Source organism: Elephas maximus, chromosome 9 (genome assembly GCF_024166365.1).
Source record: "Elephas maximus indicus isolate mEleMax1 chromosome 9, mEleMax1 primary haplotype, whole genome shotgun sequence".
Lineage (NCBI taxonomy): Eukaryota > Metazoa > Chordata > Mammalia > Proboscidea > Elephantidae > Elephas > Elephas maximus.
The window spans coordinates 119964183-119976298 of NC_064827.1; the positions used below are offsets into that span (position 1 = coordinate 119964183).

The 12116-nt window shown below is 49.8% G+C and overlaps 1 protein-coding gene across 1 annotated transcript in view; it reads left to right on the plus strand.

Annotated features, from left to right (window-relative positions):
• LOC126082523 (anomalous homeobox protein-like) overlaps nt 1–11889 on the plus strand; it is a 261904-nt gene extending 250015 nt beyond the window's left edge. Inside the window, 4 exon segments of the mRNA XM_049895023.1 lie at nt 9296–9423; nt 10497–10620; nt 11024–11116; nt 11677–11889. Of these exon segments, the coding sequence (XP_049750980.1) occupies nt 9296–9423; nt 10497–10620; nt 11024–11116; nt 11677–11889 (558 nt within the window).
• The last annotated feature ends 227 nt before the right edge of the window (nt 11890–12116 follow it).

Consider the following 12116-nt stretch of genomic DNA (forward strand, 5'->3'; position numbering starts at 1 on the left):
TCCATATAACATCTCAAAAGGGCTTAGTTTTAACTTTCCTCTAGAAGCCACCCTAATCCTCAAGAGGGCAATGGAGAGTAGCTTAATCTGGGGCTCTTGGGTTTCTTGCTACAGTTTGGCAAAGGTCCTTTTCAAGATCTAGTTCATTCATTCTACCTTCCCTGAGGACTTGAGGATGCCAGGCTGAGTGTAGTCTGAAAGATATCCCCAAGGTCTTCTTAAGTCCCTGCATGACTTTGGCTATGAACACAGGTCCATTATCACTCTGCAGGATTGGGCCACCCCAAACCAGGGTACTATCTCTTTAAGTAAGCTTTTGCATACCTCTGCAGCCCTTTCTGTTCTTGCAAGGAAGGCCTCAACCCAGCTGGCAAAAATATCTACAAAGACTAAGAGATATTGATATCCTTCTTTAGGAGGCATCACAGTAAAGCCTAACTGCCAGTGTTCTCCCGGGTACAATCCTCAATGCTGGACCGGTCTGGTTAAAAGAAGTAGCTTCAGGCGGCTTCGGGGATTATCGTGCAGGCAAGTTTCACAACTTTCTACCACTTCTTTGATAGCTTTCTTTAGATGTTGGGCCCTCACTAGCCTTTTCATGAGCAAGTACAAGGCCTCTTGTCCATAGCGGGTGGACGTGTGGAAAGCTTTGACAATTTTCCACAACATAGATTCAGGGACAATTATTTTACTTGTGTGGTCTACCAGCCACCCGTCAATTGTCTGAGAGCAACCAATCTGGGTCCCGCCCAGTGCCGTCACATCTGGGTAGCCTCTCTCTTTTCTGTTTCTGAGTACGAAGGTCTATCAGGCAGGAGCTGAGGTGTTGGGAGTAATCCACACACTTTGGGGAAGGGGCCATTCCGGGCCGCTTGCTTGGTAGCCGCATCTGCTCTATTGTCTCCCTGAACCAAGGTTGAGCCTCCCTGCTGGTGCCCTCTACAGTGCATAACAGCCACTCCCTTGGGCAAATGTACAGCCTCTAGCAGTTCTAAGATTAAGTCTCTGTTTTATGGGGGAGTTTCCAGCAGTTACCATTCCCCTCTCTTTCCAGATTGCAGCATGGCCATGCAAAACTGTGTGAGAGTATTTTGAATCAGTATATAAATTTATACTCTTTCCTGTGGCTAGCCGAAGGGCTCAGATTAGGGTGATCTATTCTGCTTTTTGGGCTGATGTCCTGGTGTTAACGCTACCGATTCGATAGTACATGAATGTCATGGATTGAATTATGTTCCCCCAAAAATATGTGTCAACTTGGTTAGGCCATGGTTCCCAGTATTGTGTGATATCCTCCATTTTGTGATTGTAATTTTTTGTTGAGAGGATTAGGGTGGGATTGTAACACCGCCCTTATTCAGGTCACCTCCCTGATCCAAGGTAAAGGGAGTTTCCCTGGAGTGTAGCCTGCATCACCTTTTATCTCTCAAGAGATAAAAGGAAAGGGAAGCAAGCAGAGAGTTGGGGACCTCATAACACCAAGAAAGCAGCACCGGGAGCAGAGCACATCCTTTGGACTGGGGGTCCCTGCACCTGAGAAACTCCTTGACCAGGGGAAGATTAAGGACAGAGATCTACCTCTAGAGCTGACACAGAGAGAGAGCTGTCCCCTGGCGCTGAAACCCCGAATTTAGACTTTCAGCCTACTTTACTGTGATGAAATAGATTTTTCTTTGTTAAAGCCATCACTTGTGGTATTTCTGTTATGGCAGCACTAGATAACCAGGACAGTGTGACAAGCTTACAATAGCATATCCCTCCTTCCTGGTTCCATTTTGGACAAAGCTGCTCCCACCCATAAACCACTCTATATACGGGGCGTCCAAGGGCATATCTAATAAATCTCTTCTGCTTGAATAGACCAGATCTATAGTTTCTAAACAATCATGAGTTGATGCTGGGTCTGAGCCTTTAGGCATTAGGGTTGCTGGATTTAAAGTCTGACAGACCTTTAGGATAATGTTGGGAGAGTCCAGCAAAAATGGCTTGATACTGGGTTATTGGACCCCCTGATAGCCAGTAGTTGCCTTTTACTTGTAATACTGTCTGTACTTGATGGGGGGTGAGGACCTCAAGGGCATGGCCCAAGGTCAACTTAGCGGGCTCTTTCACGAGGAGAGCAGTTGTTGTCACAGCCCTCAGACAGGCAGGCTACTCTTGGGGCGCTGCATCCAGTTGTTTTGAAAAGTAGGCAACTGGTCTATCAGTAGGTCCAAATTTTTGAGTAAGCATCCCCAGGGCCATACCTTTCTTTCATGCACATACAGCTTAAAGGGGTTTGTTAGGTATGTCAAGCCTAAAGTGGGGGCTTGTCCCAGTTCTGTCTTTAACTTTTTGAAAGCCTGGTCACACTCTGAGCTCCAGTCTATAGGCTCTCATTCCTCCCCTTTTAAAGCCTCATAAAGTGGCTTTGCTACAGTTCCAAAGTTGGGTATCCAAATTCCACAGAAGCCTGCCATCCCTCAAAGTCCCCACAATTGTCTCTTTGTCTTGGGTATAGGGAGTGAAACTATGGCTTGTTTCCTTGTGGGAGCCAGTGACCAGATGCCTGGGGTTAGTATGAAGCCTTTAGAGATCTGAGCCTGCTTAGAGGAGACCTTATATCCTCTTTCAGCTAAAAAATTCAGGACTAGTATGGCATTCTGGTCTGAGGCTTCTTTAGTCTCGATGGTGATCAAATAATCATCAACTGAGCAGGTGGACAGGTCACTCTGGGATATAGAGAAATGAATGGGTAAGGGTCTGTGTACCTACCTCACACTCAAGAGGAAAGGTGAAAGGTTTTAAACTTAGCTTACCATTGACTCCAGAAATAGTGCAGTCATAGTCGGACAGGGGACCAGGGTTCGAGGTCAGGACAGAGTAAGCCACTCCCGTATTGAGCAAAAACTCGGTTTTCCTAACTGCCACATCAAGGGTAACCCAAGGCTGTGCAGAAGTGATGAGAATGGGCTTCTCAGGAGAAGTGCAGTCCTTCAGGCCCCATCAGTCAGACAGCTCAGCTTTGTCCATGGAGAAGATTGGCCAGGAGAGGGGGCAACTATCGGGGATCGTCTGCTGAGCATCCCTTTCTGGGGCGCTCAGGACAATCAGCCTTCCAGTGCCCCTTCTTTTTGCAGTAGGCACATTGATTAGGCCCCAGCTTTGCTGGCTGCCATCCTCTGGGCTTCGGTGGTCCCAGTCTTCTTGAGCCCAAGGGCTTACCCTGAAGTAGCCTCCTTGCATTATTGCAGCCAACAACTGGGCCTTTTGGTCAGCTTGCCTGTCTTTCTTGGCTTTCTCTGCCCTGTCTCAGTTATTAAAGTCCTCCTCTGTCAAGCATGCTAGGGGAGTCTGTGGTCCTACCTCTAACTTTTGCAGCTTTCTTCTGATATCAGGAGCTGACTGGGTAATGAAGTGCATTGCCAATAAGGTCTGGCCTTCTTGTGACACTGGGTCAGTATTAGTGAGCTTTTCAGGGCCTCTGTTAGGTGGCTGAGGAAAATAGCAGGATTCTCTTTCCCTTAGATTATCTCTTTAAACTTATCATAGTTCATTGGCTTTACTACACATCTCTTCATCCCACTCAGTATGCTAGTTATCAAATGCTGCGTTCTTGCCTTGTCTACAGCATCTTCATAGTCCCAAAAGGGATCCACATTTGGGACAGCTTCTTCTCCTGCTCTGAATACCTGGTTGTTGGGGTTGGCTGCTACCAGCCCTAGCTTTAGTTAATATTCTTATCTTTTCATCTGGGGTACAACAGTTAGTCAGGATTACCCTAACATCCTCCCAAGTTAAGTCAAAAGTGTGACTCAGTTTAAGGAACTCATCCTGAAATTTATCTGGGTCCTCAGAGAAGCTGTCAAACTTCTCTTTGCAAAGGCTCAAGTCAAAAACAAAGAAAGGCACAGGGACCCTAACAATGCCCCCTTCGTCACTCACTACCTGTTGGGGAGGGAGCAACTTTGTTCTGGATCTAACACCCATTGGTGACAGCTCTGGGCAGCAGGCAAGAGCCTCTTCATAGTCTTCAGGGGCCTGTGAGGTCAAGTGTGGAGGATTATAGGGAGGAGGGTCAGGTCCCTGTATACCAGGAGGTAAGTCAGTTGGGTCTTCTGGGCTAGCCACTGCAGGCAGGGCATTTGAAACTGTGGTGCTACAACAGGCAGGCTGGGAGTTGTAGGGTGCCACGGTGGGGTTTGCAGAACAAGATTGTCCAGGATATCAGGGTCCCCCGACCCTAAAACAAAGATGGTATAAGGGTCTCTCCCTCTGTGACATTTTTCCTTACATTTCTTTCACAGCTCTGGATTCTGATATAAATTCATGAAAGCTTGGACATACGGGATCTCATCCCATTTCTTCTCTCTTTTGGAAAAGAGGTCTAATTGTAAAATGGTATTGAACCCTAAGGACCCATATTTGAGCCATTTCTCTTGGTCTGCCGGTGAATACTGGGGCCAGACAGTATTACAAAGGAAAATAAGTTTTTTTCTTTTTCAGGGCATCTACTTGGAATTCAGACCAGTTCTGTAGGAGACAGCCCGGTGGGGAGTCTTTAGGTGTACTTCCCCAATTGTCCATCCTTTCCTTCTTTTCTCTGTAAAGTTTATCCCTAGTGAAGAGTGGCCCTGGACTGGGATGCCACAGTTAATTTTTGGCTGTCCTCAAAGTCCACTCCTTTCATGTTACTCTGTAGAACTCTCTCTCCCAAAACCCTTGAAAAGTCCTACAATTCCCACAATACACAGGTCTTCTAATGTTGGGGCCTGAAAGGGTGGGCCAGGGGAGAATCAGCTCCCCACACTGCCAGTTCTACAGAAGGAGATGAAATTAAGCCTCCCGTGAAAGGTGGCAATTGTCCCATAGACAAATAAAATAGAACACTTTGCGACACCCTTCCTTCGGGCAGGGGACTGGCATGCAAATGAACTACATGTGACACCACCAAACAAAAGACTTGAGGACAGAGAATTCCCAGGGAGCTGGGGACCAGTTAGTAGGGGGACAGCAAAGGGGGAAAGTGGAAAGGACAGTCAAATTTTTGAAGCCAAATAAAGTGTCACACAATGTGTTCAGACATCCACTTGGAGAAGAAAAAAGAGAAGAGAGACGACAAATGGCACCAAAATCTTACAAGAGAATAGAAAATCCAACAACTGGCAAGGAGGGGCTCTCATCTTGGGAGGTTCCTTTCTTAGGCCATAGGGATGGGGGCACCCAGCCCTTGGCCTCCTGGGGTGATCAAGCCCCGGGACTGGACTGCAATCCGGTAAGCGCACCATCCTTCAGGTCAGGCAGAACGGCCGTATCAGAAACGGGAAACCCCAAAACCCATTGCCCTCAAGTCAATGCCGGCTCAGGAATGGGAAGAAGCAATAAAATGAAGTGAAAGTGGAAAGAGAGAGAATCGAAGACAGCCCCAAAGACCCAGAGGCCGGGCAGAGGATCAGAAAGGAATTCAGAAGGCAAAAATGTTCCTGTGTGTGGTTCCTCAAGAGATCAGGAATCCCACGTGAACTTACCATTCAGGGGAGACGCTGAACTAAGAGGTACCGGCGGCCGCTCGTCACTGGTGGAAGGTTGGGCTCACTGAGATCCTGGTCGCTGAGAACCTGGGACAGAGAATGCCTGTCCTGGCGGAGTCTCCAAAAGTGTTACTGAGGGCGCCTTCCTCAGTTGAATCCAACTGGATTTGCACGGCCCGATAAGACTACTGAGGCACCCTGGAGTCACACAAGAAAACTTATTTTGCCAGCAGCTGGCAAAAGGAGACAGTAAGGGCTAGAACCTTCAGAGAGGCTGTCTCTCTGATTTGCCTAAGAGCCAAGTATTTAAAGCTTTCAACAAGGAGGGGTCTTGATGTTAATTCACGAGGTTCTGGGGGGAAGGGCGGAGATTTCTGTGAAGGGGTTGGGTTATGCAAATGCAGGTGTGTGTGCAAGATTTCTTCAAGATGGAAGTCCTTTGGTTCCCCTTGACATAACTCATTACGGGATGTGATGCAGGCACACTGGTTCCCTTTGTCACATCGCCCCCTTCAGCAGGCATGGGATGATCAAACAGTGGTCACTCTTGCTTCTTTTGTACACATTCTGAACCTGAAGAGTCCTGCAAGATCTACATTAACAGTTTATTTGCAAAATCTTAGAACATTTCTGTTTTTTCCACCCCGCAGCCGGAACATTTTGCCCCACAGGGCCTGTGTGCGTTCTGTTCTAATCTCCAGGAGGTGGGTTATAATTGCACCAGTGCCAATAGGTCAGGTTGTTTATTCCAGTCTCTGTCCTGCTTGACTTTTTCCTGGCCTATGTGCTGGGGCAGGGGGGCAACTGGCCCTGCTCTAGCCTAGTCCTGTCTCCCTGTCTCAGTATGGCCCTGGCTTCCCAGGAAGCTGGGCAGGGCGGCTACAGGCCAGGAAATGTCTGTGATGTTAGTCAGGTGAAGCATCAGCCTAAGCAGTGAGTCTCTGTTTTAAATATGGGTGTGTGTACATATATTTACATTTGCATAAATTTCAAGAATTCAGAAAGTCTCTAGACCCTACTGGCCAGGATTTGGGGCATGCAGGCAGAGCAGTGTCGGTCATGGCAAGCCCTGGTGGCTCCTGGGTAGCAGAGTGGAATTCTGGGGTGCAGAGGGGTCAGTGCTTGGGCCCTGGGGCCAGCCTGTTGGTACCATCTTCCAGAGAATCTTGGAAGTAACCCTGTAAAGAGGGAGGGGGGCTCTTAGTGAGCCAAAGGGTGCAGACCTGACAGGGCATCTCTCCATCGCTGTGGAGGACAGATTTCATTTCTTGTAAAGTTGGTGGGTTAGGGCAACTTTTACTTCTTCATGTTTATCACTTTTCAAATAAGAATTGTTTTAAAAATGAATTGTTAAAACCAGAGAGAGCTAGCCCTGCTGCTTTAATTGGTGTCCTGGAGAATTTTATCTTAAGAATACGCAAAGAAATGCTCAGTTTGTCATGCATACACTCATTTAGTTTATTGCAAAGTAGTCAGGGCAAGGCACACAAGTAAGAACTCAAGACATCATTTAGCATTGAAGAGCCAGAATTAACAACTACAATGTTAGTTTAAAAGTTAAAATGGTCTCTGAGAGGAGACTGGACTAGCTTTCCAACTCAGAAAAGGTCCGTTGTAGCTAGGGTCTAGGGTCGGTTATGGAGAGCAGTGCCTCAGCAGGCTTCTCAGTCTTCAGACAGCGAGTCAGAGGAAACATTTACATCTGTCTTCCCTGCATATGAGCAGAAATCCGTGGGTTTATATACCTGTGTGCCCTCATGTTCAATTATATATAGTATGTTTTATTGTCAGTTAAGGGCAGTATAGTGTGGCATATTTATATTTTATTAATTTATAAATATTTGAATTATTGCCAGTTAGGGGATGACATATTTATGTTCTTCTTTACTACATAAAGCTTCAGGGCCAAGTTGATTGCTTAAAAATTGTGGTAATTGTTTAGTGACATATTTATGTTTTGTTAATTTATAGAGATTTTATTAATGTCATGTTCCATTATCACAGAGTGCAGGTGAACAGCCCAATTTAGGGAAGTTATATACAACCTACTTCATATATTTCTACTATGTTTTCAATGTTACAGTAGCTTTTTAATGACTTAGAATTAGTGGTTAAGGAACATTCTAGAATATATGTTTCTATTTCTAAGTTCAGGAATTCTCTATTTCTAATATCATATTAGAAATGACTTCCACCTGTAACAGCATTCATGGTAGTGACTTACACATATGTGTTTTAAGGACATTACAGAATCAGATATGATTTGGGAGCATGCAGAAAGCATACATAAGAGTTGTCCAGGCCCCAGGCTGCTGCCCTGGGTCAACCCAGTGCCAAAGGGGTGCAGGAGGCCCTGGCATCACATGGCAAATGCTGGGGAGACCCTGGAGATGTGGCACAGCCCCCATCCACTGCACTAAAAGCAGGGGACCCAAAGCAGAGGAGCCCAGACGTCAGCCAGAGTTCACAGCCCGAAGGGAAAACCTTCTTTTCCCCACCTCCATTCACTCACCCGGTGAGCTAATGTAAAAACATTCATTTATCAGATATTTTGTGAGCAGCAGCCCTGTGCCAGGCACTTAGGCAATTAATGAAAAAAGTGAAAGAGTCAAACCCAACCATGTCATGTCTTGAGAGTTAACACTCTTGTGAGTGGGACAAACGAGGAGTCAGTTCCAGGGCTTTGATCCCTTATCCAAAACCCTGAAAACCAAGAGAATCTTCTAACCTCATCTGGTGGCATATTGAGCCTGACCTTATTTGGCAGCAAACCCCGACCTGTGTTGGTGCAAAGCTATTTATGGTCTTTACTTATCCAGGAACTGTGACTGCTGTACTTTTGCTTCATAAATAAGAGTATGCCCGATTACAGAATGTGGCCCAGATCATGCTGGGGCGTTATCTCCCATCATTTCCCCAAATCTAAAAAATCTTCAATTCCAAAATCCATCTGGTCCAAAGAGTTTTGAATAAGGGATTGTGGCTTATTTCCCATCCCTTCCACAGTGGTTAAGAGCTATGGCAGTCGAGTCCACCAGACACTCCTTGGGAACCCAATTGGGACAGTTCTACTGTGCCCCATAGGGTCACTATCAGTCGGAGTTGACGTGATGGCAGCGGGTTTGGTTGGGTTTGTGTTTCACCTCATAATACAACGCCTGCACAGTTCATGTTGAGTCCGCCTTCAGAAATGCCTCAGTTCCATCCTGTTCTTTCTGCGCAGTGTCCTCCTGGATGCTCTCTTATGCTCTCTCCTGACCCCTCCAGTCTGTTCTTCACACAGCAGCCAGAGGAGTTTTTTATAACTACAGATGGGACCCTGGCAGGCGCCCGCTGCGTGGCTCTGGCCCCTGTGGCCACCCTGCCTGTTGTCCAGTCCTGTCTCCCCTGGTTTCCTCTGCAGTGGCTGTGTTGGGTTCCTACCTGTCCTAGATCTATGTGTTTGCCATCTCAGGACCTTTGTACGTACTCTTCCTTCTGCTGGGCCCTTTTTGTGTATGGTGCCCTCTGACACTTCAGGATTCTGCCAAGTGTCACCGCCTCCTAGAGCCCTTCCCTAGGATTCCATCAAGGCAGACCCCTGTAATTCTCCAGTATCACCTGGCTAGCCACCACAGCCTCTTCCCCTTTTGTCTGTGTATCTGGGTATCACATTTCCCCTCACTGCACTGCAAGCCCCATGAGGGAGGGGCAGCCTAGTCCTGACCACCCCAGGGATGACTGGCACAGAGTGTAGCAGTGTAGCACCTGGGGCTGCCACAGCTCAGCCAGTCTCTCCTCGGCAGGACTGTTGGGTACCAGTGGGAAGCTTGGAGCTGGTACAGCTCTGGAATGACATCCACTACATTCTGGCCATGAGGAGGCTGGGCGTGGCCATGCTGACCCTCGTGCAGAAGTTCCACTGCAGGGAGAGGTATGTTTATTCACGTGGGCCCTGTGGTACACCCCAGGTGGGGCCCAGACAACACAGAAGAGGGGAAATACGGCGGCACCAGTCAGATGGAGCACAACTGTAACACTGTGCTGGTGTGAGCGAGCACTTTACGCACTGCTGGGGTAGGCTGAGAGTGGTCAATCTTACCCTGAGTGTTGACCAGGGCTAGCCAGATTGGGGACATCATCCCCGTGCCTGCAGGGTAGGAGAAAGCAGTCTCCAGCACCACAGGGAGGCTGGCTGCAGGGAGGCAGGCTGAGTGCCCTGACCTTGCCCTCCTCCTCTGATCTCTCCCCGGGCCTTGCAAGCTGAAGGTGCCATGGGAGGGCTGCTCTAGGACAGACAGTCAGCACAGGCTGTGGGCCCCGGAGGGAGGCCTCAGGTAGGCAGGAGCTGCCCAGGCAGAGGGAGGGAGATGCGCAGAGCCTTCATCCACTAATGGGGATGCTTCAATAGAAGAAATTTTCATGGTGAAAGAGGGACTAAAGGCAGGAGATCATCCTCCAGTTGGGTCTGCCTGGGTAGCATTTGAGGCAGAGCAAAGACTGAGTGCCCAGCATGTCAGGATCTCAGTGAGAGTCTTTGGTGACAGGCGACGGAGTCCGGGAGGGGCCAGAAGGACATGTGGGAGGAGCTTAGGGACACACTGCAAGTGTGGGTGTTGTTGAGGGCTCCCAGGGTGACACTGTGGGCAAGGGGCAGTCAGAGAGCATGGGCCAGGAGTGCTGAGACACCCCACCAACCTGGAGACACACCACAAGTGTGCTCTCCAGGGGGCCATGGTGTGGGAGAGGGTTGGTCAGATAACCTCAGGCTCTTCCCCTGTGTCTGCCCATGGGGCTGGGGCACAACAAGTTCCCTACAGTCAGAAGCTCCTTCTGCGTGTCTTCATTTCTGTGGGGAGAGAAAAGCTTGTCTTCATCCCCAAACTGAGGACAGGGAGGCTCCGCCGGGAAGAGACCTGGGGTTGTCACTTCCTTGGAGGATAGGGCCTGGGTAGAGGTGAATTCAGGGGTCTTGTTCTGAAGCCTCCTTCTCCTGTCCTTGTCCAGGAACCTACTGCAGCCCTCCCTCTGTCCTGAGGGCCTAAGGAGCTGGAACTTCCCCAGGGAGGTTCGACAGAAGCTGCAAGACCTCGCCTCAGGCATGAGCACCAACTTCAACAAAGCCCAGCAGGTAAGAGGAAGCCGGCCCCACCTGTTGCCCTCAGACATCCTGAATGGCCCCCATGTGCCAGGGTAAGGGTGGACTGGGCTCCCTTCGAGCTCGCCGGGGAGAAAGAGTCTCGTTGGCCTGCAGGACAGGCCCTGCACTGTGGGGCTTGCTTCTCAATGGAGACCCACCCACGCCAATCATGTGGCCATGGTGGGAGGACACAGGCTATTCTCCCTCAGGGGCTGAGCTCCCCTGGGGCTGCCCAAAGCTAGTGCTCAGCAGATACTCCTCTGGCCAGGACACAGGACCAGGTCCTGGAGGGATCAGGGCAGACTCGGGGCCCTTTCTCAGTGGGAATGATGGTTGGGGAGACCCCTGTGTCTCTTGGTGTGGAAGCAGGCATGGGGTTCTGTTGTCTCCGAAGGAGACACTGTCATCAGAGACAAGCCTGTCGGAGGCGCAGGTCTACAACTGGTTTGCCAGTTATCGCCAGAAACAAAGAGCCCTCCTCCAGCATGTAGAACTGGCCTGGGGGACATCAGCACAAGGCTCTGATGTTTGGGGGAGGGGTCTGGAGCCCCTTTGTCCCTCAGGGGACCTCCAAGCAGACCCTTGGTGTGTGGACAGGTCTCAGTGGTCAAGTGAGTGGCCCAGCCTCTTGTGATATGAGGCAATGCTGGCCCCCCAGTTTCCCCCCACTCCCCACTGTGTCCCAGTGTCACTCTGGCCAGGCAGGGCAGCCCCTCAGCAGGGGTGGGGTTCACCCAGCGGTAAGAGCTAACAGTCAGGCTATAGGTGGGACATTTTTCATCAGGGAATGAGGTTGCTGAGGCTGATGCTGGGCACAGGCTTGGCTCAGGGGTTCGTCTGTGGTGCTGGGCCTGGCCATGGATTTGTAGCCACCATTGTGCACTGAGAGCTTACGGTGTGGCCAGGGGACGAGTTGACTGGTGACAGCATTAGGTGGCTGGAGAGAAGAGGTTGGCACCAGGGTTTGGGCTGTCCTGTGCCCTGTGGAATACTGGGCAAAGAAGGACAAAGAGACAAAGGACATTGTGGTTAACTTTTACTTCCTAGGAAGCACAGCTAGAGCCTGAGGGAAGGAGGCCGTGGACTCAGGGCACCACCAAGCCTCCGCCATCTGACTGTGCTCTGCTGTACTCAGGACGTGAGGAAAAGGGCCCTCCACGGTCCCCAGAGACCACTCAAGGACTGTGGGCACCACTGCTCCCTGCCCTGGGCCTTACTGGAGACAAGGTTTTCTCAAAGCCACCAGCTCTCAGGTATTGAGACTCCACAGCTGCATGACCAGCTCACCTGTCTGGCCTCCTCCTCTTCCCCATGGGTAGGGGACATGGCCCCCTGACACTGGGGCCCAGGGTGATGAGAGCTGAGAGCAGAGATTGCCGTGGTCCTAGGTGTCAAGGGTCAGCAAAAGCAAGGGCTCACATCGGGGACAGTTGAGGCAGCATCCCCCCACCCTGAGCATGCTCCCTGGAGCCTGACTTCCTCTGTAG